Below are 27,977 nucleotides of genomic sequence, written 5' to 3' on the forward strand. Positions count from 1 at the left end.
TTCCAGATACATTTTTGTACTGTGGAGGGTGTGCAGGTAGATATTCCATAGAAAAGCATCAGTAGGAGCCAAGTTCCTTTAAGGTTATCTGCCTCTCTGCAGGGGGGAATAACGATCTTGACAGATCCCATGGGGCTGCCTCCTTACAGACTGTTTTGTTTATAATTCATAACTTTGTCGACACAGCATGGAAGATACTCTCTTTTCATATGAGCTGAAATCTGCTCTGACCCAGTCTCTTGCCTTGCTAATACGGTTGTGTTTGTGTTACTGTTCCCCTGCACTTACCAAAAGTCTTGTCATTGCTTTCTTTGTAGGATTTATCATCATCTCTCCATTTTTTCTTCTCTCCCCAAGTGAATTTCTAGCATTGCTCATTTGGTACATGTGGAGGGGTGGGGATGGTGCAGAGTATTATTTTTACATTGTGTAAGTTTTGCAAGATTTGAGGAAGATATTTTTGATAGAATTTTTACTTGCCCTTTGTCTAGAATAATCCTGGTAATGCTGCTCAAGAAAAAAGTATTTTGAACAGTGTAACATTAGTATTTGTATAACACTGCAAATATTGCAAGCCCTTTTTTCAGTTCTTGTGATTCTGTGATAAAAAGATACATCTAGCAGTATAGCAGTAATTCTGATTCATTTTTCCCTGTGCTGCTGCATCAGTCCTTAAAGATTTTTTTTGAAAAAGTAGAGTTATTTCTAGCTGCAAGCCTCTGGCCACTTTTTTTCCTCTGTTTAGCAGAAATACCAAAGGGTTTAAGTTTATTTTTCCTTTAGTCTGTTAACTGCAATACAGTCTGTATACACTTGAAAAATCAATATTCTCTGGCTCTGGTCCAGTGAATATCTGAAGCTAGAGCATATCCTCCTCCAAGAAGCATTAGCACATTATTACAGGGTATGGCTCCATTTTCCTAGGAGACATACCCCAAAATTAGCAAGAGAAGCAGAACTAAAGCACTGTCTAATTGATGACCACTGTGAAGCAGAGATGATTTTGCCATCCTTTACGCAAGAAGCGAGGTTCCTATCCAGATGTTAAACTTTGCAGTTTGGTATTTTTTGTCTAAATAGAAGCATATATTTTCTGTTCCTAAGCACTTTGTCATCTGCTCCAGTGAATCTCCAGGGTAGATTCTGAAGTTGGTTTGGGATAAGACAGAGTTGCATTGGCAGCGCTATTGAAGAACTCCATTGTTTGCTTTTGTTACTTTCAGCTGCAGTCAGAGATTTGCTCATTTCAAAGTTCAGTCAGTCATAAGGAAAATCCTGTACTAACTGAACAGTGTAAAACAATCTGTGAACACATTTGTAAATCATTACGCTCTAGCCTTAGAATGTTTTCCCCCTTTTTTGTCTCCTCAGTGAATTATTGGTATGACATGGAATATGACATTAAGTACAGCTATTATCAACTACTAGATTGTCTCACAAAAACTGTGAAAATATTGTAGCAGAGGTGGGAGACTCAAGCTTGTGATGTCTGCTTCTGATGTGATACAATCATCTGAAGATTAAATTATGGTCAACAATGCCTGCTGAACACATCATGGCTGTTTTTCTTGATATCAGAGTCCAGACCAATTGGCCAGATTTTTTGGCTCGTAAGTAGAAATTTGATAATAGGATTTTTTTGGCCTTTGCATGTTGCCTCGGTGATGGTGAGCAAAAATAAAATGTGAAGGGAGACAATCCAGATTTTGAAAATCCTGAAGTGGAAGCCCTGACTGTTTGCTCAGACCTACAGATTGTTTTCATAACAACCCAACTGGACAAGGAAGGATCTGCTCTATGCATCAGGCTGCAACAGTCCAATGTATGCATTCTGCTTAAGGCAAAAGTCTGTCCTGTTGTAATTTTCTATGTTCAGTGGCTGTTGTGTTTTGATGGTGAGAAACTACAACTTCTTCAATAAATAGGTCAGTTTAAAGCTTATTTCTGTACTGGTTTTTTTCCCAACGTAAACAATGGCTGAAGGACATCTAGGAGGACATGCAAAAGTCTGTGTTGGCTATTTTCCAATAAAAAGCTGCATGTTTTTATTGCTGTTTTTTATTTCTTTTCACTGTTGTATTTAAATGTAGCTGCATTCTCTTGCATCCTCAGGGATGGTTTCAGAATTGCTGTGCCAGAACTGCACTCAATCTGCATATCTGTGGACTCATGGCATGAGGTGTGATTCTGCAGCTTGTAAGCTCATTGATTGTTTCATTCCTTTGCCATTAGTTGCTGCTTGGTGCATGGTAGGCAAGTTGTTTGAGCCAGGAGCATGGTTCAAAGAGCCAAAGTTCCCATTTTTATTTCCACAGAATGGGATGAGATTACTCACATGTTGAGACCCCCAGGGTAGGACTAGAAGGCTGTTAAATTCACAGACATTGCAAAAATGTAATATTGTTTATGAAAAGCAAAAGCTATTGTTTATTGTCAAATCTTCAAGCAGTTACTTAGAAACATTATCAATATGGGGAAAACTAATTACTGGGAAGAAAAATATAGTAGTTTTTTCAGTCTGTCTATTTCTTTTGCTTTTTTAAAGAAACATAGTTATAGCATAAAGTTTCATTTTAACTTGTGGTGCTTACCTAAAAATTGCAGAAAGCTTGAGAGAGATCAAGAGCAGCCTTTGTTTCGTGGCTAGATTAAGATGTCATGTTGCGTAGGCTTTCCAGCTTGATTGTGTTTATTGTGCCTTGGCAAAGGCTCCCAAGCCAGTTCTGCAGTCAAATCTGGAATTTCCTGCAGCTGGGAGGCACGGCAATTTGGATATCTCTTTTTGCCGCTTTGGGGTTTTTAATTTAGTCTCGCTCTGTGATCGAAAGCAAAAGCACTTGTCCTTCGCCAAGGACAAGTGCCAGCCTGTGCCCGTGCAAAGGGCCGGCGCCACCGTGCCCCCCGAGGCGGAGAGTCTGGAGCGAGGCGTGCTCTGAACTACGCCTCCCGGCAGCCCGTGCTGCTGGAGGAAGTGGTCACGGTGATTCCTCCTGGACTTCGAGCAGGGCTTTTGACCCCCGGGAAGGGACAGGTCGCTGAGGCTGGTGTCTCACGCCGTTGCGGCGCCTCTCCGCAGAGAAGGGCCGCAGCTCTCCGCCCCGCCGAGCTGGCATGGCGGCGCGGGTGTCCGTCCTGCCTTCCCGCAGGTGCCTGTTCGATGACCCTGTGCAGATCCGTGTGGCCGGTCTGCAGCCGCGGCAGGCGGTCACCCTCCGAGCCAGCCTGGTGGACGAGACCGGGGAGCTTTTCCAAGCCCACGCTCTCTACAGGGCTGGGAGCAGCGGGGAGCTGGACCTCAGCCGCTCCCCAGCGCTGGGGGGCAGCTATTTGGGAGTGGAGCCGATGGGGCTGCTCTGGACTCTGCAGTCCAAAACGCCCTATAAGCGGCTGGCAAAGAGGAACGTGCTGACCCCTTTCTGTGTGGACTTGGAAGTGTTTGAGGGCCATGGGGACATGAGCCGCTTGCTGGGTAAATGCACCAATGAACGATGGTTTCTAGCAGAAGGGGTGAAGAGGATTTCGGTCAGAGAAGGTCGTCTCAGAGCAACCCTCTTCCTCCCTCCTGGTGAGTTTGAATTCCATTCTGGTTTTCCAGGTATGACTGACACCAAGTATTATGCCCCGTGGTCCCTGAATGCAGTCAGCCCCCCAGAGCACAGCCTCAGCTAACACCTCCCTCAGCCTGTGCCAGGTCTGGGCACCTGGGCCATCACGGCAGAGCGAAGAGGGGCAGGTGTTGCCCGGGTGAGGTAAGGGCCAAGGCAGGGGTTTGGTGGTGCAGGGAGGACAGCAGTGGTAACACAAGGTGTCTCCTGGTTGTTCTAGTTGAGTTCTCCTGGTTGTCCTAGTTTAGCTGACAGGACAAAGAGGCCCCTGGTCCTTGGCAGATCTGTAATGCGTGACAGCTCTGGCTGCGGAGTGAAAAATGACAAAGCATGGTGGGAGCACTGGACTCAGGCTGCAGCCAGCCTAGGCTGAAGAACCATGCCCTCAGCAGCTGCTACAGATATTCCTGCAGGTTGTGAACCCGTCTCTAAGGAAAAACCAAAGAAAGAAGTCTCTTCCTGACTGAGCAGCTGGACTGCATGGGGTGTTTAGGGGAAATGGGAGACAAATGGGAAAATCAAAGTCTTTAATTAAACAGGTGCCATATTTTACAACTCTGTACAACTCAGACGGTGCTGAGAATGGATTCTGTGCAAAGCTGCTTTAAGCCTGAAGTGTTTCTGTTCCTTGAATGGCACTTAAACGTGGCTGTCTTGCTCTGTAATTACCAAACAGTCCCTTGCAGCTGCAGCAATGCCACATCTTTTAAAGGAAATCTGGCTATGAGAATGGGCAGACCAGCATCAGGAAAGGAAGGTCCTATTGCTACAGGAGAGCTGAGGAGCTCAGGGGTAGTTACTCAGATCTTACTGAAGCCTGAATTGGCACAGGTCAGTTCCGGCTTTTGTGAGTATCTTTCATAGCCCAAGTATGCCCCCCATGGCATACCTGCTAGCGTAGTTCCTAAGGAAGAGCCACTCCTGCAGTAATACTGTTTCTTCATTGATCCTCAAATGGCCTGAGGACTTGTAGGCCGATGCCAGCTGAAATTCAGGATGAGAAGCACATCCAACATGTGAACTTCCTGTGATGAGTTCCTAAGAGAGAAAAGATGTGCAAATTCATGTCCTTACAGTCATTTTGTGTGTTCCTGAGAATGATACCCACCGTGGAAAACTTCAGAGGATGATTTTCTTCTGATATCTACTGTCCTGATGTGTGCTGAAGGGGCACCACAAAAGGACACCCATAAGAACTTTTCTTTTGGTTATGTATACACCCTCCTTTCATTGCAGGACCTGGCCCATTCCCTGGACTTATTGATTTGTATGGATCTGGAGGAGGTCTTATTGAATACAGAGCAAGTCTCTTGGCTAGCAGAGGCTTCGTGACTCTGGCTCTTGCTTACGTGTCCTTTGAAGATATCCCTGCTCTGCCAGAGATTCTTGAACTGAGCTATTTTGAGGAGGCTGTGAACTTTTTGCAGAAGCAGAAGCAGGTAAGAGACAAATTATGGTGGTTTTTTTTCCTGAAGCAATTTTCCAGTTTGATAATCAGTTCCTAGATTAGAAGTACAAAATTGCTTAAGCAGGAAATAGTAATTTTTTTTTTTAAGTTTTTTGTCTTTTAAGATTTTAGAAGGGAAAAAATCCATTGACTTTTTTACTGTCTGAGATATTACAGGCTTTTCATTCTGAGTAAGTTTTGCAGGACAGTAATAAAACACTCTAACAGCAGAATTCTTTACAGTTGTAGCCCTGGAGGTGTGACATATCTTAAGAAGCTGAGGCTGTATTTGAACAAGTGTGTGGAACAAGAAAGACACTTTATGGCAATGTATCATACTTAACCCAAAAGTCACCAACAGAAATCAAATAGCATTTAAAATTTTAATGCAATGCTACTTAATGTGTATTTGTTTTGCAAAGTTATTTACTTTCTGTCACGTGGACACCAGGATTGTAGCCAGTGTGAGAGCAGAATTCAGCCTTGCTTGTTTGTCTTGTTCCTCAGAGAGCTCTGAAGCATCTAGAATTCAGTGTGAAGTGCCTGCACTAGAAATAAGTTGATCTAAACATTGTGAGCTATTGGGCTCACTTAGCCTCAGATGTAATGAACATTGTCTTCCAAGGCAAACCAGAAAATAACAGGTCAGCTGTAGGAGAGTATAGAAGAAACTGCAATGAAGAAATTCAATGCAAGTAAATCCAGGAAAAAGTGGCTTGGAGAGAGGAGCAGTAAAAGACACTGTACTGAGAGCAGGCTGAGCTGGGATGTGGAGGGAGCAAGGACACTTTGTCTATACAGAGGAGGCAAATGTGTTACAGGAGAAGAAATGATGAGGAGCTGTAGAATTCATAGTCACTCTTTTGGAGGCTCAGCAGAGGGATAGATGAGGGAGTAATATAACCTGAACAGAGAGAGGGAAGGGGCAAAATAGGAGTGGTTATAGTTGGATGAGTGAGAAAGCAGAACTGGAGAGGTTATTTCAGCTCAGGAAATAAAGAGTAGTTAATAATATTGTTTTCATAATTCTGTTTCAGGTGAAAGATACTGGGATTGGTGTTTTGGGCTTGTCTAAAGGAGGTGAGCTAGCCCTTTCCATGGCCACATTTCTACCTGGCATCAAGGCAGCTGTCAGCATATCTGGAAGTAGTTTTAATTCCTTCGTTCCCCTGAAGGGGGATGGCTTCACTATTCCTGTCCACCCGTATGACTTGAGGAGGATGAAACTCAATGATGAGTCTGGAGCTGTAGATTTTTTAGATGTCGTAGACGATCACACAGACCCAGCAACTTGGGATTGTCGCATTCCTGTGGAGAGGTCCTCAGCCAAGTTCCTCTTCCTGTCTGGTCTGGATGACTTGAACTGGAAAAGTGACCTCTATTGCCGGGATGCTGTTGAGCGCCTTCAGCAGCACGGCCGGGAAGTGGAGTTTTACTCCTATTCTGGAGCAGGCCACCTCTTGGAGCCGCCGTACTTGCCCCTGTGTAAAGTTTCCATCCACAGGGTGCTTGGGATGATGGTGCGTTGGGGAGGGCACTGGAGAGAGCATGCTAAAGCCCAAGAAGATGCATGGCGCCGGATACAGGCCTTTTTCTGGCAACATTTGATGGACTCAGACACCCCTAAGAGCAAGCTGTAGTGGAAGCTGTCATAGATGCTGGCCAGGGATGGTATTTCAGCACTCACTGCATCTTGGAAACTCACCAGAAGTTTCCTGGACTGCCTTCCTCTAAACCTCACTGTTGCATAGTTGTTTATTTTCATTCCTCAAGTAATTTACCATTTTTTAGTTGAATTTCAGTTGACTTCTGGCCCCAGCTTCACAGTGGATTGGCACCATCTAGTCTGTCTCTGTGCTGTAGTCTAAAAACCACCCAGCATCCCGTCATCTAAATCTCATTTGTCCTGAGCTATCTTTGCTCTCAGTCTGCAACCATCTCCTTCCATAAGAGGAAATACTCTCACAGGGGGAGTTTTCCATCGAATGGTTTAGTCTTGCACCTTTAACTAACCTACATATAAACAACAATTTTGTTGGACAACACATTAGCACACTCATCTTTCCTCCTGGTAGATTGTTTTCTCCCATTTTGTAGTAACAAGGTTGCAGTAGTTCTGATCTCAGCTAAGGGAAGAGGCACTCTTCTGGCTTAATCTGAAGTGCAGTGATAACATTCTTTTTTCTGGTACCTCAAAGTGAAGTAAAGAAGTGAATCTTATGCAGGTTACCCTGGTTGTGTCTCCTGCTCACTCCACAGAAGTTCCATATTAAGGTAAAGTTTTCACTGCACTACTCAGTGAGTGCAATGTGCAATGTGTCTGTGTACGCACAGTTTGCTTGAGATTTGATTATTTGAATGAAACCTTCAACCATCTGTGCACCTGTCAATACATTAAGGAACAATCCTGGTGTAGCCACAAGCTGTTACTTCACTTGATTGAAGGGGTCATGAGCAGAAGTCCTCACCTCCTGTTGGGAAGAGAGGTGATGGAATCTGTGGATTTGCACAGTGTTCAAGATGGGGGTGATACAGATGTGCCAAGTCCTTGCTCTCATATGGTGAAAGTTAGCTTGTCTCCGTTTTGGGGAAGAACAGTAAAGCCACTGCTGCTGAGTTACCAGGAGCCCAGTGAGGTGGGCTGTCTCAGTGGTCTTGTCATTTTCTGCCACTCCAGCAGACAGCTCTGGGCTCAGTGACAGCTAAGAAATGCCGCTCTTCAAGAGAGGACTGACCTCACCTTCTGGGAAGAACGTGCATTTTCTGACCCTTTACCATTGTCCAAACCTGCTAAGGGGGCTGTAATCTACCTTGTGCTTTTGTGGGGTAGTGGTAAACAGCAGCTATATATCAAGTGGCATCAGTGGAGCAAATTTTCCGTCCTAGAGCAGTCAAGACTCACACCCTGACTATAGAAGCAAGCAGGAGCTAGAAGTCTCTGCATTGCACCGAGACAGAAAAATCTTGCCTTTGACAGCGTAGTCCCTGGTTTCCAGTTCCTGCTGAGACAAAAGCCCTGTAGGAGCCTGGATCCTGCTGAGGGAGAAACTGTGCCCTTGTTTTTCTTGCTTCAGGGAGCAGTGGTTACTCAAAATAAGCACACTGGGCCTCAGAGGGCTGGAGACTCTCTCATACAATATATTCAAGACAGACTGTCCCTTCAGGTACTTCTGGTTTTCCTGAACCCCCTATTCCTCAGACTGGTAGATGGGTACCACCTAGGTGAAGGTGCGAGTAGTTAGAGTGGGGACATCTGCTCACCCATACCCATCATCAAGTTTTGTGCTGTTGCCTCTTACTTGATTTGTTTGTCCCTTATGTGCCTGTCGATGTGGTCATTCCAGATGTTTAGCAAGTGGGTAGGACCGGCAGCAGAGCAACATAACAACAAGTAAGTCAAACACATTTAAGCACTTTCATCTGAGTAAGGGACATTGTCTTTTCCCTCATTTTTCTGTTTTATTGAAGCAGTCAAAAAACCCTGGGCTGCTGATCCACATTTTTTTCAGACTCAGGGCCTTAGGCTGCAAGTTTCTCTGTGGTATGAGTAATTATGTTCTTTTATTTTGACTGAACATGGTGAGGTTTATACAAGACAGTGTGTTGTTTTCCAGCCTGTGGGATAACTCCCATCTATTTTAATCCCTTCTGAGGGGAAACTGAGCTTTCCCAGCCTACAGTGGGCAGTTTACAGATCTATACTTTGAATTACAAAATTATGACCTTCTGAGAAAACATATTAATATCGGAAGCTACCATTACAAATAAAAATACTTTCCGTCAGTAAATCAACATTGTGATCAGTGATGCTTTTGCCCATTTGTTATGTTGTCACATTTGGCAGTCAGATTCACAAAAAGCAGAAAATAGAGGATGAAGGGAGCTGACTGGTGACTCCATTGATCACAACAGCACACAGGACCTCTTTCTTTTGTTGCTCTGGAATGAAAGCTTTGCTACCCACTTAAAAGCCCTTTATTTATCGCTTGGATGGCATCTGACAAGAAAGACTGAAAAAGCTGATTTAGCTGAGCAGCTCTGTGCCACATACAGGAAAATATTCAGGGCAACTCAGTTGCACTGGGAATACTTTTAAAGTTAAACTCAAATTTGAAACTTACCTTCAGGAAATAGAAGCTGGAAACCGGTGCCAGACTAATATAAAATATATGGCTTAATTTCAGTAAAACATTTCTGCCTACTCTTAAGCATGTTCTTCAGCATTTTGTTGAAGACTTCGACTACTTAATATTTCTTCTGCTGAAGAGATGATTTAGACCAGTAGGGTCATGGTTTTTTTCAAGACAGTATTTTACTAATTGCAGGCTGAGTCAGAGTGCTTTATACAGTCTTTCTAGGCCGCTGAATATAGACAACATTATTCAAGAACAATGTGAAAGTTATTACTTAATTAAAGATAACAGACCTTTCGCTGCAAGAGATCCTGTGCGCAACTGATAAATCTAATAAAAATTGGATGGGAAAATCTGTTCTTGTAATCTGCTTGTAATTGAAAGGTGCTTCAGATAAAATAGAGTATCAAAGGACTAGCTTGAGCTGAAAGATCTCGTCTTGATTCTTAGTCACCCACTGTTTAGCACTCTGCTCTGCATTTCTGTTTTGAGAATAAGAATAGCTTGTGACAAGCCTCTTAAGAACTGAGAATCTCCCCACATGTAAGCTGCTATGAGGAGCAGTATGTCTTGCAATGCTTTTTTAGGGCAGGATGATTTCCCTAGCTACCATGGAATGAGGCAACAATGGAGAGTGATGATTTGCCCAATACATTCTTAAAATTTTCCACCTTTGCATTGAAAACTGACCCTGAAGCACTTTGATACACACACTCTAGCTTGGAGGGAACTGCAGAATGAAAGTAGTCAAAATGCCTTTATTAGCAAAAAGTGAACCACAGGTGCAAAAGAGGTGAAACATCTTTGATAAAGTGGCTGTCTCTGCAGAAGTAGTGGGTATTTGAAGCTTCAGTGGAATTTTAATAAGGACTATGCTGAGCAAGAAAATTTCAATGCAAATAGGCTCCTCTAAGCCTAGGAGCTTCTTCAGGTGAGGGAGTATCACCTCTTCAAACGAGGTTGTTTCATGGCCACAGAAGAGGAGGAATGAAGTGAAAGATGAGATTATATGTTGTGTGGTGTAATTTAGAAATCACTTTTCTCAGTTTCTGTTCCCTGTGTGTGTTTGAAAGTCTAAAGATTTTTTTGTTGTTGTTTTAAATTCAAAACTTAGTCAGTTCTTTAATACATGACCAGATAATTTCTTATCAAGCTGTGGGAGAAGACCAGTGGTGTTTAGTGACAAAATACAAACAATAAATTTTTTTTCTATTTCAGTATTTTGCTAAAAACAAACAAACAAAAAAAAAACCAAAAAACCCCCACAAAATTAGAATTCTGCCATTTCAGAAAAAAAAAAAAATCGCTATTCTACACTTTTTAGTGCTATGTACATGTTATTCAGAAATGGAATCTGAGCCAAATGTGGTATAAAGCACAGAGAAAGTGATGCTTTTTTAAGTTTGGGGAGAAGATTGCAGCATGCACTGCAAAATATCCCTGCTATTTTTCATTGTTGAGGAAAAAAATTAAATGCTAAGTCTTAAAAATTTGTCTGTGCAAGATTTGCATTAAACCTAAAAATGTCTGTATCCTGACTCTGGATAACACTTAGAGAAAAATAATTAAATTAGTTACATTCTATTTATTTAGGATTGTATCTTTTCAATTACTTTAGCTACTGAACTTTCAACATTTTGTGTTTAGACTGGGAATTTATAAACATAAATTAAAATCACTTCGGTGAAAGGTGTGGTTTTGTTTTGTTTTCTTTTAACTCTTAAAAGAGTACCTTGCTGCACAGAGAGACAGTCATGCTTTTTTTTCTGGTTAGTGATCTAACTAAGAGGTAATCCAGTGGAAAACAAAACAGAACAAAAAAACCAGATTAAAATGTTCTGCTGCATCAAAGAAGGAAACAGCAGGAACATGCATGGGGTTGTCAGGAGAAGCAGAGGTGAGCGATACCGTGCCAAGATAAGTAAGAATCTAGTACAGTTTTTGGTTATGTTTGTAATCACTAGTCCAGCTGATTCTAAATCGTGAATCCGTTTCTGTGTCCAGTGAAGTGAGTGCTTGGTGGCTCACTGTGTGCTGCCCCTGTTTACAGTGGATCTGGTCCTGAAGGAGTGATGTGTTTGACTGTGGATACAAAATTGTGAAATATGGATGTCAGATGAGAGATGAGCTGGAGAGATGGCTCAAAGGAAATGTCCTGGATAGGAACAGAGCCTGTGCATATCTCTGCTTTCATCTAGAAGAGGAAGTTTAAATGCACTGCTATCATTTTAATATGCTATGAATTCAGCAAGGTAGTTTTGAATCAATAATCCTGTGCCATCCACAAGAGTCTGTCCCTGGACAGTGTTACTCTGACATTCTCGAACATCCAGTAGTAACTCAAAATGGATTGTTTTTGGCTGCACAGTGCTCTGACTCCAGTCCTTCTCCCATGTCTGGGTTATTTCAGATCAGAGATATGTCTTCTTGATGCAGGAAAACTACTTTGATACCTAATGACATCACTACTGTTGTAGTGGAAGGAAATGAGGCCGGTGGCCTGTACTTTTTGGTGGAAATACCACATTGAATCACTAAGAGGCTCAGCACTTACTGCTTTCATGGCGTTACACTCCATGTAAAGCTGAGACCTCCTAGGCTCCACATAGATCAGCAATGTGCAGGGGCAATTCTGCTCTTTCAAGCCTTCTGGGGAATCTTGTTCTTTCTATGGCTGTCTTCCCTCACCTGAGGATATAATGTCTGCTTTCTTTTTTTCCTCTATCTTTAACAGTTTTGCTTTTGTCCCACTGACACAAACCAGACCATTCCAATTCCAGGGCACCCAAAATCAAAATTGTAACCCAGCTAGACAAATCAAAAATTAACCAAAATAGAGGTATGAATTGTACATAAGTTGTGCATACAAAGAAAAGAAAAAAAGAAAGTGTACATTCAAGGAGTATCAATTTTTCAATTTCTCCCCCTCATAAAGGGAAGTATGTGAGTGTGTGGGCACATGTCTGTTGGAAAGCAGGGGTGGAACGGAGAGTGCAAAACAAAGGTAAACTAAAAGATTATGGGTCCCTTCCAAGTAGAGATATTATATAATTTAAAAAAAACAAAACAAAACTGTTTTGTAATAACTTCTTTGTTTTGGTTTGGGTTTTTTTGGATGGGTTGTTTGCTTGTTTTTTTCTGTAGCATGTAGCAGAAATCTCCTTCTGGCAGAGACAGACATGTGCAAGTGAAAGCACCGTGGCTCAGGTCCACAAACCAGATGGTTTCACAGTGCAGTGCCAGAGGTGAGCGTACGGTGAGCCCTGCCTGCTCTGGGATTCCAGGGATCAGCACAGTGCCCATTACTCAGCCACAGGGTGAATCCACTTTTCTGTGTCAGACAACGTGTGATGGTATCACCAGCTAACACAGGACACAGAATCTACTCATAAACAAGTCAAAGAAACCCATGTTTTGTTTGCTTTCTGAACGAAGAGGTTTCACAATCTGTTATTATTAGTACACTTACTGTCTTGGGACATTGAGAACAAATGCTTTTATGAAGAGATAATAATTACTTTCCATTACTGAAGCTCTAGTGACTGGTTATAGAAATTTTCTCAAGTTTCCTCACTTTGAGGTCAATGTAGAAACCGAGGAACAAATTTTACTTATTTTCTCTCTTGTTGATTCTATTCAGATTTTCCAGTCACTCATCAGACTTGACAATAATGTAGTTTTTTGTTCTCTAATTGCTAGAGAGTCCTGAGGTAAGGAAAGTATTAAAAAAATAGGTTTTCTCCCACTGGGGAAAAGATTAGCATTTAGTTGTGTAACTGCATTTTATCCTCTTAAGGATTGGTGGTAAAAGTCTCCTTGAAATACCCATTAACCTGAAAGCTGGGGTTCTCCCTGGGGTTCAGAAAGCTGAAACTCATGCCTTGGCTTTGTCTGATGAGGTTTTTCCCATTTCCCAAGTTTGTGTTCTGATCAGCAGGTTGTTGTTTATCGGTGCATTAGTGCTTATGATGGGTTTAAGAAAAAGGCTTAAATTTCATTCCACATTAGACCAATAGGTTTTGAAATCTTGTTATTTTTTCATGGGATGAGAGCTTTATTTTACCGAGAGTTACCTTTCACATAATATAAAGCAAAGTGAGTCATTTGGTAATTTAGTTTCCTTATGATATAAGCTGTGCCTTGTCTGTGTTTCCCTTGATTCATCTGGAATACTATGCCCAAAAGAGGGGGGAGGAAGACCAGAGATAGATGTAACTTTTCTGTCTTTTATTTTCCAGTTGTCTCTGGCTCCTAAGATCTGTTTTGTCCAGACTAAAAAAACGCTGTCCTCTAGCAAAAGAACTGTTTAGAAAAAGCTAACGCCATCCATCTCCTTAAGTAGCTTTTTCCTCTTCTGAGGCCTGAGAGAAAGCTTTGAACCTGAAGGGTGCTAGTGCCTAATAGTTACCACGCAGAGAGAGTCCAGTCATACTCAGACCAGAGCTGTCTTCTCTCTCTGCTTCATTTGCTGCTTATTCCATTTCCTTTCTGATATTTTTATCATTTCTGTCTGCATTATTAGCCTTATAACAGACACCACACAGAGGATGAGGGTGGGCTGAGGCAGGTAATACCACTCTACCTTTCAAATCACAAATTTAAGAAAGATAGCTTGAACTTCTTAGAACATTTGACTTTTTAACTAATTTGCTCCCATGTGCAGGTTCTCCCTTCAGCTGGGTTGAGAGGAGAGTAAGAATATTTTAAGATCCTTGTTATCCTTCTTCATTCCTCTCAGTTTCCCACATAAGGCTATTTGGATTTCCAGTGTTTCTGCTTTGCATTTCTTCTCCTTGCAGAAGAACATAATTTTATATTATCAGCGAACATCAGTCCAGACCTCAAAGGAATGCAATTTCCTGGGCTCTGGAAGGAATCCAGAGGTTAATCTCATAAATCCTGTGTATACTCTGCAGTTCTTCCAGCTCTTAGCCAGGTTTGGCAACGGAGTCATTTCATGTAGCACTCACGCAGTAAAACACATTTCTTTTGTGACCTCTGAGCAAGCTGTTCGGGGTAAATCACCATGGCCATGCTTTCAGCAGTGCCTATGCATGTCTCAGCTACTTTCCTGCTATTCTGTCTGTAGAACAGTGCAGAATTCTCCTCACGATGTGGGGTTCCTGGAGGACAGAGCCTCCTGCTACACCTGAAAAACAGAGTGATTTTTCTGAGGGTCACCGCATGTACAGATCCCAGAGTCAAGGAGATTTAGATAGAATGTTACTTAGTATGTGAAATATAGTTCTTCTGGGAGCAGATGAGTGTTTGTGGATGGTAAGGATAGTTTCTCCTTGCTTTGATCCCCAGTTCTCCAGTGCGAGATTCCATGTGGAGACAGTCAGGAATATTTTTATCTTTGCAGGATTTTTCTTCATGGGTTTTAGATTTTCATTGAAGAGGTGTAAAGACTGAAAGCATATTTAAGGATGTTTTCAATATTTTCATGCTTCTGACAATGATAGTATGTGGCTGTGTGCCTCCAAACGGACTTCTCAGCTGAAAAACAGAAGGAAAAAAGCACTCTGTTTTCTGAAAAGCCAATAATCATCTAAAAAATGTTTCTCTGAAACAAGAAATACTATGATGAGCTTAAATGTCATGATGCTGTTTGCTTGGCTGGCAATTCTGGAGCACCCTCAGCTCTGTCTTCTGCCAGTACCATAGGAAGAGCAGGCGCAGCATGCTACCTACCTCCACTTTCAGGCAACAGCCACAGACTAAACCAAAATTCTCTTCTGCAGTTGCCCCTCAGGCAACCAGAGGTCTGAGCTTCTGCAGTTTATTGCTTCTTGGTCCTTTGTTTAATCCTTCTCCTATTTTAGTTTGTTTTCCATTAGGTTTCCTGAATTCTCCTTTTCTTTCCTCATGTCTCTCTTTAGAAGAATGCCAGCTTTATGCTGAGTTCTTATTCTCGACAAACTTTGCAAAGTGAGTTCTGTATCTCTCATAATACAGTTGATCAGATTATTGTGATGAGGTATGTTGAAAGGAAATGTAGTAATTATCAGATCTCAGGTTTTTGTCTGATCAGTAGTAGACTTTCAAACTACAACACAACTTCAGTTAGCACTGGTATGGACTTAACTCCTCTGTTAATCCACTGCATCTTTGGACTGCTGCTGCAACCTGAATCCATTGTGGGATTGTATCAGAGAAGAAAGAGCCTTATATATTACTGCAACAGAGAGTATATTATATATTAGGAAGATTTAAAGATTATTTTTGCTTAAGGCAGAAGGGCTTGCTCAATGCTTCTGGTAACTCTTAAGCCCTCCTTGTGAAATGAGGAAGAAATGGCAGACCCAGCACAAACCCTTACTGTAGAGGTGGATGTTATCTAAGAATATCTGTATGTCTGTAACTGGGCTTTAAGAATATGGAGATGCAAATGCTGACATGACAAGGATTTCTACTGGGAACTATTCTCTCATTAATATGTGGCTGTCCATTTCTGTATGTGGATTAAGTTTGCAAGAGAAAAAGGGTATGTCCTTGCCAGCTATGGATTTCCTATCTATCCCTGACTTACTTCCATAGCACTAAAAACATCAGCAATCCCTGAATATAGTCTGGATTCATAAAGGTTTTCTGACAACAGAATACCTTCTGCTGTCTTAAGTTGGTCTTCTACCCCTGTCAGAGGAAAGGAAGGGTCTCTTTAGCAATATCTGCCTGCTCTAAAGACTTCTTTTTTCAGCTCACTAGGTGGAGTCCTGAACACTGTCTGCAGGATTTTTGACCATGAGATTACTACGAGAAAAAATGGCGCATATCCTGAAGGATTTCCGATGGTTATCAGTGGGATTTTACACATCGACAAGTATTAGATTGGTGCCAACATGATCAACATCTTACAGAAATGGATGCTGGGTGAGTACAGAAATTCATTTATCCTCTTTCCATATTCTAGAATCGTGGTTGATTGTATGGATAAACATAATCTTCAGTGGCTAGCTGGGAGCTCTTATTCTGCTATGCCATATCCTGAAAAAAATAGAGTATATCCTGGAAACTCTGGTCAGAAACTAAGGGCAGGATGCTTTTGTTTACTTTGGCAAACAAGGATTTGAAAGGAAGTATGATTTGGGTGTATAATGGTGGTTGAGGTTTTGGTAGTGAGGAAAGACTGATGTTTTGTCTCCAGGTAGAGACGCTGAGGGAACCTTTTAGGGATGGATGGAGCCTGTGGGCTCTCCCCAACAATGTATCTGAGCTCAGAGCAGCTGCCTTGTTGGCTCAGAGCCCTCAAGCCTCCTTATTCCTGGTGTGTGCCTGCTCCTGCCTTGCCACGCATTTCGTATTGCCAGCACTTTAGGATTTGATTCTGTGGCTTCAATTCGAAAATGCTGTGGGAGTACACACTGACGGAAGCACATGATGGTTGGGGTGAGAGGAGAGAATGGGGCATTGCTAGGAGAGGGGATCCCAGCTTGCTTTTCAGTATGATTGCAGCCACACTAACCTTTTTCCAGGTATTTCAAAATGCTGTGTCACTGCGCAGCTGAAGTCTGTATTGTTCAGGGAAGAGCATAACCACTTGACATACAGCTATTTTATTTAATGTGAACAGATGGAACAACCCTATTCATATTTAGAATACAGTGAATCTTAACTTTTTTTTTTTCAAGCAAGAAAAATGTTAACATAAATATACAAGCTTTACACTTGAGAAGATGGAGAGTAAAATTTTATCCTCAATGTACAAAACTATGTAATCATTTATAATAATGCTTTCCAGCTGTAGAGAATATGTATTTTTCTTTTTTTCAGTGTATACTGTTATTTTCAATTGCTGGCTAAGTGTGTGTTTTGTTTTCCAGAACTTATGATTCTCGTGGCAGCAGGGGGACATTCTGTAGCCTTTATTACGAACTTTTACTCCTTTAAACTGTGGGTTTCATCCCCTATGCAGGGTTGCCTCTACTGTCTATTCAGGCCTGTCCATGGACAACACCTCCTTTAGGAGCCATTGAAGGGTGCAGCCTGTGAGATGCAGGTAAGAAAGCTAAGGAGAGACAATGTGGGCCTGAATATAAAAGAGGAGTCGGCTGCTCCAAGCACCATTGCTGCACCTCTGTACCAAGGAGATCATGTACACTGTCCTTCCAGTCTCGGGAGAAATTCTGTCCCTTGTAGCTAAGGAAAATTTACAGGTCACAAGATGGCAGCATAATCTCACTAGTCAGGGTGACAAAATTTGAAGGGTCAGGTCAGTAATCTTCCTCAACTCAAACTCCTCTTTTGAACAGTCAGAAAGTCCTGTATCTAATTAGCTGGTGCTTCCTAGACTCTGACTGCTATGTATAGAGGTGAAACTATTATATATGTAGGTAAAAGGCCTTTTAGATTACCTTTCAAGCTAACCAATTTCATTTGCATTCAAATGCACTGTGATAGTATTGACATAAATTGCTCTCCAGGAGTTAGATACAGAATAGCAAAAAATTACACCAGCACGTTCTCTAATAAGTAAAAAAGGCAACATTGGTGGCACACTGACTTTGCAAAGCCTGTGCAACTGGGAGTCATACTGTTGCATTTTCACTTCCTTTCCGCTCTTGAGAGCAAGATGTTCTGACCACTGCCTCAAAATACACATTTCTTAATGAAAATTAACTTTTTGATAGTACTACTGAGTGAATACATTCCCTGTGAAGAGCTAATTAATAAATTATTCTCTTTCTGTTTGAGGAATATTCTGTATTCAGTTTTCATCTACCTGTTTGCCTGCATGTGTATGTGTCTGTCTTTCAAAGAGATCCATTTCTCATGAGCTGAACCTTTCCAATGTGCAGCACCTCATTTGGGAAAAAAGACTGTGCTAGGGAGAGATGATTCATCTCATCAGTCACTATATTATATAATGCAGAGTGATAACAAACCTACTGAGAACATTCCTAGCAGCAGTATTCCCACTTGTGACTTTAAATACTTAGCACAGAACTATCTGTAAAAATAAGCTGGGGTATCTGCATCAGTTTGGAAAAAAAATAATCCATGAGAGCAAGGAAAAAATATCACCATTTTCAAAATTAATTGCAAGATTTTGCGATACTACTGCAGAATTAAACCGTAGATATTTACGTGCAACTTCCAGATGCGCTTTTTTGAGGACGCTGAGTCATAGTTCTACAAGTTGCTTGCATCTGCTGAGTGAATCTGATGTTTTGTTGTACATGCAAACTGTTCTTATGGGTATTTACTTGCTGAACTTACATGTAGGTTTTACTGGACAATTTTGCAAACTTCAGACTTTTGAACATGTGCTGAAATCCAAAATGGTCATTTGCTTTGGCTTTGTTTACCTGTTCAGATGTTCTAACCTTGTTTACTCTCACTAGTTAATATCGTTTCCAGCATGCCCAAGACAACTTCAATAAAGTCAAAGAAGAAAATTGAACGCTGCCCTTTGCATTAGCACGTTGTTTCCATCCTAAGCGATTTGCCACATGGTGTCACTGTGTTTTAAGGCACCAAACCCTCTAGCCATAAAGCCTAGCAACTCCCAATTTTCAAAATACCCCAACCATGTGGCATTATCTAAGGAGACACTTGAACAAAAGTGACAAGGTCACAAAAGCTTCACAGTGGGAGAGTTTTAGGAAGATATTTTAGACAAAACATCTCTTTCTCAGCTTCCTTTACCTTCCTGGAATACGTCAGAAAATTTTTAGCCCAGAAGCACTTTTTCTCCACATGTCTGCATTGTGGAACATGTTTGTGTAGAAAGCTTTATCTTAAACTGTTGCAAGTCAGAAATTTAAAAATTCATCTGTGCTGGACTCGTCTTAAACTTCAGTCATAGTTGTTCTTTTCTCCTTCTGTCTTTGTGTATCTGAGTTTGCAACAGCCTTTGGCTCTGCTGAATAGAGGAAACTTGGCCTTATGGTGCTCAGAGCAACATAAACTGCATCTCCTGGGACCCACAAAATGCTGTTTAATCCCTGCTAGTTCTGAAGAATGCATTGCACAACACACCTGCTCAACAGACCTGTGCCAAAACCTGATGCGTTGCGTGTTTAAGGAGTTTCATAATGTACAGCTATAGCAACAGTGAGAGAAACAGTGTACAGATACAGTACGAGCCTTAGCCAAACAGATGGTATCTGGCTCAGGGTGTGTCAAAAGGCTGCAAAATCTCATACAGTGCTAAGAGTTGGTGTGCACTGTTTCTTCTGTGAGTGGTAAGTGAGCCTGGAGCAGCAGGCCCTGTGCTAACACCCCGGTAGTCCGCGTAGGTTGGATTATTGTTTTGTAGGAAGCATACATGTCTGGCAATGGCTTAACACCCATGCAGAGTGCATGGTGCTTTGCTCTGCTGGTTAGCACATTAGGTAGTTGCAATGCTTTCCCTGAGCCAGCTGCTCTGCTTTGTATGGAGCTTACTTTCTGCAGAGCTGCTGAACGCGATAGTGCTGGTTTAGGGTGGCTCTTTCTTAGTGATAGTTTTGCTACCAATTCTGTTTGGACAAGGAATTCACTTGTAATATGTCTGTTTTGAGGGCCTTATCTTCAATTTAAGTGCGCAGTCAAATCATATTTAGAATTATTAGGTCTACAAAGCATTGATGCTCTGAAAATTCAGGTGCCTCAGTATGAATTTCAGTACAATGGTATGAACTGAGGAATTAGCTGTGTTAGTTTGGCTTTGAATGTGACCTGAGTTTAAATGTTAAATAAAACCCGTACTGTCAGATCTCACTGCAGTAGAGCTGAGATGTCCTGTTCCTTGCAGAGGCAGCAACAGTGCAACAGGTGGGTTTGGAAGACCTTTTGTGAGTCCATTTGTGTGTACATTTGTGAATAGCAGATTGCTTTGTGTTTCCTCTTGCTACTTGCAATGTAAAACCACCTTAGAAGTATGTTCCACTGGTGTTTATTTAGAAAAAACTTACTCAGATATGACTTTGGCCTATGATTTCTCCTATTTCCCTCTCACCCTTGCTTCTGTGATAATCTTAATTGGAAAAATTTTTCACTGGCCTCTGTGCTGGTGGTGGCCCTCAGTATGGGAGCTTCTGAAGAGGATAAAACATGGTATGGTTCATCCTGAAGGAAAAAGAGCCTAAAGCAGAAGGTATAAGCAGTAATGCAGAAGAGTAGATGGAGGTCTCCTGTGGGGGAAGGTAATAGGTCAAGCTCGGGACTAAGTTGGGCATATTGCCAAAACAATTTGTCCTTGTTCTGCAAATCTTGGAAATTGCTGACCTCATTATCTAAGACACAAAGCGTCTCCTGGTAGTGTGCAGGGGAACCCCAACATAACTATAATTATCCTAATGGCACTGCTGCCATGATGGTATATAAACTATAAACAGGAAAGACTGAAACCCTCTGACACAGATGAGATGCAAATGAAGGGTTGGTGCCTCTACTATAGGAATACCAATAAGAAAAGGAAACTGGCTGAGGAAATCATTCAAGGTTTGTCTCCAGGAACTGTCTTCAAAATGTTTGCTCAGGGAAGAAAGCTGTGAAACGAGGGAAGGATGGGTGTTTCCTCCTCTTGTGGTTTTATGAACCTCAGGCCCTGGAACCAAGGCTCTTTCTGAGGAAACTTTTATGTGTTATCTTGTGCAAGGTATTATCTGGGAAGCTTTAGTACCCCTATTTTTTGGAAGAGGTGCACTGTATATCAGTGCCAAGGGCGTTTCCGTGTTAGTTTCTAACACAGATTAAAAAGTGAGTCTTCTTGAAATAATGGGAACAGCTTGCCTCTCCATCTGAAGCTTTTTATGAATCAGAGAGACCATCACTGCCTCTGGATATAGGTCAACTACAGGTTTCTAAAATATGTTTGATATATAAGGAAAATCTTGAAGATGGAAGAAAAAGATTTTTAAAACAAAAGTTATCTATGGATATTTAGTTGGACCTACCCAATGTATGCATTTTTCCCAGTAATGCCTGAATTAAGTTCCTCATGTTTGATTGAGCTACACATAAAAGAGAATCATCCAGTTTTGATTTAAATTTAGTTATCGTGGCGGGGGGGGGAAATGTGGTATGGAGGCTGAGAAAAGTCAGGGGTCACCATGTGAAAGGAAGGTGTAGGAGGGAACATACATAGTTTAGCTTTAACACAGGTTTCAAGATCAGAAATATAATTTATTTACATTTATGGTATTGTGGCACTGGGAAAAGTCAAGAGAGAAGTGATTTGTTAGAAGTGATTGAAGTTCCCAGAAGTTCCTTGGTCCAAAAAAGATCTGTAGTCCGAATTGAATGCATAAACACCAACGCAAACACCAACACATACGAAGAAATAGAAGTGAAGGAACAGGAGTTTAACAATAATTAAACCTATGAAAAAATGTGATACATTTGGTTTTCACAGGGAGCAGAGGGGGAAAATGGGCTGATGTTTTGTGCATATTCCTTTGTCTGTTTGGTTGTGCTCCAGTTCATCAAGTGCTGGTGCACCTGAGGTGGCACTTTACCTATGAATTATCCTATTAATATCAATTAGATTGTTCCTGAGAGGAATGTGTGCAAGTGTCAGAGAAGATCAAAGCTTTTGGCTTTTTAAATGCATATGTTAACTACTAAATGGATAGCAGAAAAGCTGGAATTGTCTAAGCACAAGACCTACTAGTAAATTACCAGTCGCTGCAGATCAGGAAGATGTCTCTTAATCTTTTTGGCACATCTTTTCCAACAGCAAAGACATGGCTTTCAGTTTTCACAGCATTTTACTGTGAGTTGTTTTTTGACTGGCTGAATTTTGACTAGCTCCCCTCAGTAATCTGGAGTGGTGAGGGACAGGAGACAGAGTGTAAGGGATGAGGATTTTACTTGTGCTGAACTCTACACAGCTGGCAATAAAACCCCCGAGATGCTCTGTTGTTAGAATGTTTTTCATTGAACCCTGTCCTGACACAGACAGACCACATAATGGCGATGACTACATATATCAGAAGGAAGGAAGTGGAGCCCAAATGATCATGACCAGAACTAGAATTAAGATATCAAATAGATATTCCTGTCGCTAGAGGCTGAAATGGATTGACATGGATTCCCCTATACAGTTCTTTCAAATGTTGGGGATGAAAGGGGTTTTTAATAGCTGTTAAGATCTACTCTTATTTAGGAAAGCATCAAATTGCTTTACAGTATCTTTGCTTCTTGTTTTTGCAATGGAGATCACAGTATCTTCGGCTGGAGTTTTTACTATAGACTCCCTAGTACGTGGGTATATTGAATGAAAATTAAACTGCCCTGCTCACCGCTTCTTACAGACTGTCCCTGGTGCCACGTGAAACCATTAATTAACTTTCTGACTCCCAGGTTATTCCCCCCAGAGATGAAGGATGTTTTGCTTGGGACAAGTGAAGAGCATTTAGCTGCATCTGTAATAATGTAATGCAACTATTCATTTAATTTGATTCAGAACCACATAAGGTTAAACAATGTCCTATGTGGAACAAGAAACATCTTAAAGTATTAATTCAGAGGGTGGGACGCATTTCTGATCTATGCCACAGCTAGTGGACCTTTTGATGCTCTCTTGACCTTGGGTAAACTGATGCCTTTCACAATATGGACACTTGATGGGGAATATACTCAATTTCTCTGAACATTGAGAGTGTCAGTATACAATGTTTGTGTTCATAAATGGAAGGTGTATTCAGATTTTTTTTTTTTTTTCATTACAATATTAGTTTGTCTTTCCTCTGACTTGCAGCAGTTTCTGTGATCTCAGGTGAACTGGCTGTTGCTACCTGCATTTCACAAAACAAATTTCTCATTAATTGACCTAAGATCTACAAAGGATTTATGACAGAGTCAAAGAGCAGGGGGTACATTACCATTTTAAAACTTATTTCCTCTCTCCTCTTTCTACTGTAAGCAAGTTATTGCACAAGGCATTCCATGCTCCAGATATCTGTCCAAGTTGTCAGCTGTTTGTGTATCAGGTCTGAGGAGGAGGAGGAAATATGTGGTGTGTTATCAACAGTCAGATACTTCCCATTCCCAGTTTTAGCGTATGTGAGGAAGCAGTGTCTGATGAACAGAGCTGGTCATACATTTTCTGATGCAACACTTCTCTGTTTAAAAATGTTGATTGGATTCTGTATTGCTGGGTTGGCTGGTTCTCCTGCTTCATGGAAACCTGCTTGGAAAGCTGTCATGTTTTTGTACGCCTTGCTGACCCACCTGGCCTGTTCCTCTAGCTACCCGTCATTCAGTGATGACAGGACACTGCTGGCTTCTCCCTCTTACCAGGGGCTACCCCCTAGGCTGGTCAGCAGGTGAATGAGATGCCCATTAGATGTTCTTAGGCTGTTGGTCAATTCCTTTGCTTCCAGCTTCCTAGATCTCTTAGCAGTGACGCTCCCAGCATGCCCAGGGGGCTGCTGAGCCAAAACAGCTGTGTAGGCAAGGTCCTGGCATGTCAGCTCAGGCACCAACCCAGAAATGTTTCAAAATCTTTCTTATATATGGGAGTAAAATCTTTTTACGGAGGCGTGCCAACATGATTTCCTCTGTGGGATGAACATTCCAGTTCCCAGCACTGATGCAGGACGTTTTACCTTTTTGTGGTTCAGTTTGCTTGCTAGTACTTGGCTGACAAATGCATTCAGTATGTGTGTAACTACACAGTAGGGAAGACCAACAATTAGTGGATTTGAATCATACAAAGCAAGGGTCTCTGCCACTTTGCAATGTGTCTATTGCATGGGGAAGGGTTGCAGAGTACAAATTGCGTGTGTTGCAGGGAAGGCACCAGCAGTGGTTTGTGGTCTGCTGCGTTGGCAGCAGCTGTGGGTGAGCTTCCTGGAACTGTTTATGGGAGAGGTGATTATCTGAAATCTCATCTTCCATCAGATCTCTGCCCCTGGAAGCTAGAGTCTCTGAGTGAATGCGTCTCCCCCAGCTCAGACTCTTCCTGGCTAGGTCCAGGAGATCTGATTTTGGGTCTTTGCCACATAAGTCTGGAATCCTCTGCCAATTAAGGCAGTGGAGGTAGCTTAATTTAATGTTCTGCTCTGAACAGACTCAATGCTTTTCATGACCTACACAAAACTTTTTTCCGTTGTTGGCCATATCGTGTCTTACCTGCCAGAGTTAAAAGTACCCTCGTTCCTTGAGATGCTGAAGGCTAGTCATTTCTCTTGGCTTTGGTATAATTTTCTATTCTAAGTTATCTGGTTTCAAGAAGCACTTTTTTAAAAATCTTCTGAGCTTCAGAATTCCCAAGGTATTATATAAGTTAAGAGATTAAAAAGGATGTGTGCCTGTAAAAATATTTTTTCTACTAGACCAAAAGCATTTAAAATTGCAGCGTTATGCAAGTGTCATGTTTTATGTGCTGCTGAAACAGAGGAATTAACCCTGACCTAATATGCATACACAGAGACATTCAGAGATAATATCAGGCTCTGAGGATGACTCTGCCTTGGCACAGGTTAGAGCAGCTTTCCTGAGACCAGCTGAGATGCTCACTGTGTTTCAAGTGCCAGGCTCTCTGCTCACACTTGTCTGCCTTCTCTCCTGGCGTAAGGGGAGCAGGTGGCAGAAAGCTGCTTTTGTACCACTGGAATTAAGCTGAGAGTGCTTTCAGCAAGGCAAATTCCCAGTTGCTCTATTAGGAAAACCTTGACTTCTTTTTGTCACAGAAATGGTACAAGTTGAGTGGAAGAAGAGACACGCACCTAAGCAAGAAATTTTTCTCATCAGAAATATTTTCTACAGGGATAAGCATCAATGCAGAAGGAGCCTTTGTATTCCAATCTTCTGCAGAACCCCTGAAGTTGTCTTCTGCTGCCAGAAGTTATAGTTCACCAGAAGCGAGTCACAGGGCTCTTAATTGCTGTAAATAAGCTTGCGAATCTCATAATAACTCTAATGACTAAGTCAAACTCTGGTTTTTCTGTTTTAAATTGTTTGTATAACTTGGTTGATTTCTAGAGTTTTTGTATTAAAAAAAGAAAAAAAAGGACATCAGAAAGGAAAAAACTCAGATTTCAAATTTGATGATCTTTCAATAACCTTAGGAGATACCTGCAAAGAAGTAGTGAAAAGCCCCATGACTTTGTGGTAGTGGGATCAGTAGACTGTAATGATTCACTTGGAGGAACATTGCTCTGAATTGTCTGATGTGTTTTCCACCTCTGATACTCATTTCCCTTGGAGTGCTGATGCTTTGGACATCTCTTATGAACAGCTGCTTGTCCATGGTCAGATTCCCACTACTGAGCTCAAGCTGAGGTAATGGCTGCATGCCACTACAGAAGGGCAGCCCTGGAAATTCCTCAGGAAAAGGAGAAGAGTAGTTTTCTGTTGCTTCAGCCCCTCAAATGAGTGTAACAATTTATGTTACACCAGAGGAGTTCCAGAGCCAGTACTGTGAAGCAAAAGCAGGGCTTTCTAAGCTTGGGAGTTGGACTGGAGCAAAACTGTGTTTTACGTACAACTAGCTCTTAGATTTCCTGCTGCAACATGAACCTTGGCCGTTAGGTATTTTTAAGACTTGAGCACTTTCAGATATTTACCAAGGGCTCTGTGTCAGTATTCACTTGTTCTTAGTGATCAGTGTGCCTGCTATAAAGGCACACTTTGCAGGTATTTCCAGAGCTACTGGTGATACACTTGAATGCGTTCAGTTCTCCCTGAATTGACTGATTCTATGTTTCTTTACCTTGCCTCTGTGCTCAGTTCAGTGGTTTTCTTTTCATTTTCATTTGTTTTCATTTACGCTTCACTAAAATATCCCAGATTACACAGGCCAGGACATAGGTTGGCTGATGCTACCTTTTTAAAAGAATTGGTAATACCAACCTCTAATTAAACCCATTGACAATGGCAACCTACAGAACAGCACAGTGAGAATGCCCACTACTGTTTTACTCTTGCTGTTTTTGAAGGGCTACTTAGACAGCAAGTTATTGGCAGGAATGCATTAATTGAACCCTTGATGACTTCCATATTAGTTGAAATAAATTATTTTGTATCTTTTATTTCTTTCTCAGACGACGTCTAAGGGCTGTGCTCATGTAGAGGTCGGATCTTGAAGAAACCCACATCCAGGACTGAAAAAGGATTGGACAGAAACAGAAAGGAAATGCTGCTGTATGGGTCATACAATCTCTGCAACCTTTGTTTTTGAATTACTCTTGCCCAGTATAATAACTTCCAGTAGCAAACATGTCCTTAGTAGATCCTGCCCCAAAGAACTTGTAGTCATAGAGAGTGAAAAACAATAATAGAAAGCAAGAGTTACTCTCTTGATTCTAAAAAAGTGACAATTAAATAAATATGAGAGGTAGGTGGCAAGTAAAAAAGAAGCCCTACTCTTGATAATTTGAAGCTGAATACCATAACCATAAGTCAAGTGTTCCTGTCAGCCAAGTGGTGAAGTGTAATACTTACCTAACTCTTCTGAGGTCTTTGCACAAACAATTTTATACTGACATCAGTGTCAGACTATTTGAATAAGATCTAAAGATAAAGGTTTGAGAAACTGGCTTGAGTGGAATGACATTGAAATATCTTACTCAATTATTATTTCAATTAGATGCTCAGCAATCACTTGGTTTAAAATAAAAGAACAATTTCTAAACATAAACACACTAGGTTTCAGTGTGTGGCTTTACATTGACGTGTCTTGGAAAGGTAACACTGCAGTCCTCAGATACCCCAGGTAAGTAATAAGCAGCTTCCTCTCACCGTGAAGCTGCAAAGATCACTATCTTGCCATATTTACAACCACACCTACAAAGCACCTAAGGAAATTAGTAGTTCTCTTACTCTGGCCAGGAAAAAGAGCCAGTGATACTGGATTTACTGTATGATGTCTTTGTTTAAGATAACAGTGGTTCAGGAGATAGGTAAGAGGATATAACACCTTTTACTTTTCTGAAACAGGGATAGATCTTGATAGCCAGAAGGACAGTTCATTTATATATGTTATCACCTGATTGCTGCTCAGACAGACAACCCGGTATTTTGATCTAATTAACAGCAGGTACTGAAAATGGTTGTTTGGAAAATATTCAAAGATCTAAAATAATTTCAGATTGTCTATGTTGTTTGCTCAGAATGGGGCAAGGAGGAGACAATGAAAAATTAGAAAGCTTTTATTCCAAAATTAAATGGTACATGTCCTAAACATGGCATTTCTGAAGCTTGCTTTATAGCTCCTAGTTTCACATGGTAATTTTGAATTGAAAAAATTGAGATAGAGTAAAATAAAGTTGTTTATTTTTTTGTTGTTGTTTATGAGTTATTTTTTACCAGAGTTTAAAGAAAAGAAATATGGCAAAAATATTTTGGGAACGAGCAAAGGAAAAAAATACTTTTTTCCCCTCAGTTTCTGAGAACATAAAAAAAAAAAAAAAATCGTTTGAATTTGACCATATACATTTATTTTTCTTAGATAACTATAATTTTCTTAACCTAGCCACTGAGCTGAATAAGCTACAAACTGACTTATGGGCCAAAAAGAAACTGTTATCTCCCATTGTCTCTGTCTGGCATTCTCAAAATGCACAGTCTTTCACCTCCACCTACTCAGTGGTATGGCTGCATCTAGCCCTAGAAAGACCCATCATTTATCTCTATTTAAAAGCTTTTATGGAATGAATGAAACACTATTCTCAAACAAAGTTGTGGGAGGTATATATTTACAGGAGAGTGCTTTGGTAACTGCCATCCTTCCTCCTGAAGCTGTTGGGACCAAGGGTGGGAGGACTATGAAGACAGTGCCTCAGTGAGGGTAGTTTTTGTACACCAAAGCTGAGTTTGAAGTTTTGCAGTGCTGTTGCTGGGGCAAATAATGATCTCCAC

General features: G+C 41.3%; 2 protein-coding genes across 5 annotated transcripts in view; both read left to right on the plus strand.

Moving 5' to 3' along the window:
• LOC120753635 (uncharacterized) overlaps positions 1-27,977 on the plus strand; it is a 66,831-nt gene that overhangs the window by 6,429 nt on the left and 32,425 nt on the right. The window contains exons 8-14 of the mRNA XM_058420900.1: positions 1,372-1,456; positions 2,233-2,249; positions 2,809-2,913; positions 3,077-3,565; positions 4,842-5,044; positions 6,090-6,572; positions 26,241-26,261. Coding sequence (XP_058276883.1) covers positions 1,372-1,456; positions 2,233-2,249; positions 2,809-2,913; positions 3,077-3,565; positions 4,842-5,044; positions 6,090-6,572; positions 26,241-26,261 — 1,403 coding nt within the window. The remainder of the gene's footprint in view (positions 1-1,371; positions 1,457-2,232; positions 2,250-2,808; positions 2,914-3,076; positions 3,566-4,841; positions 5,045-6,089; positions 6,573-26,240; positions 26,262-27,977) is intronic.
• On the plus strand, positions 1,390-27,330 carry LOC120753633 (acyl-coenzyme A thioesterase 1-like). 4 transcript variants are annotated; one of them, XR_009207909.1, is made up of 6 exons: positions 2,788-3,565; positions 4,842-5,044; positions 6,090-7,326; positions 15,886-16,058; positions 17,101-17,184; positions 26,162-27,330. XR_009207909.1 is itself a non-coding variant. In XM_040066057.2 (3 exons), the coding sequence occupies exons 1-3, from the start codon at positions 1,538-1,540 to the stop codon at positions 6,690-6,692; spliced, it is 879 nt and encodes a 292-aa protein (XP_039921991.1). In that variant the 5' UTR covers positions 1,390-1,537; the 3' UTR covers positions 6,693-12,156. The 4 variants fall into 4 exon arrangements, 2 of the variants coding, with proteins under 2 accessions (XP_039921991.1, XP_039921990.1); XR_009207908.1 differs by lacking the exon at positions 17,101-17,184; XM_040066057.2 differs by lacking the exons at positions 2,788-3,565; positions 15,886-16,058; positions 17,101-17,184; positions 26,162-27,330 and adding an exon at positions 1,390-1,610 and having other exon boundaries at positions 6,090-12,156.

Source organism: Hirundo rustica, chromosome 6 (genome assembly GCF_015227805.2).
Source record: "Hirundo rustica isolate bHirRus1 chromosome 6, bHirRus1.pri.v3, whole genome shotgun sequence".
NCBI classification, from domain to species: Eukaryota; Metazoa; Chordata; class Aves; order Passeriformes; family Hirundinidae; genus Hirundo; species Hirundo rustica.

What these genes read in the sequence shown, in the direction of transcription:
- LOC120753633 (XM_040066056.2), top strand. Translation starts at nt 3,112, where the DNA reads ATGGCGGCGCGGGTGTCCGTCCTGCCTTCCCGCAGGTGCCTGTTCGAT. An exon ending in AACCCTCTTCCTCCCTCCTG is followed by an intron (nt 3,566 to 4,841) that starts GTGAGTTTGAAT and finishes CTTTCATTGCAG; the next exon opens with GACCTGGCCCATTCCCTGGA. An exon ending in TTTTGCAGAAGCAGAAGCAG is followed by an intron (nt 5,045 to 6,089) that starts GTAAGAGACAAA and finishes ATTCTGTTTCAG; the next exon opens with GTGAAAGATACTGGGATTGG.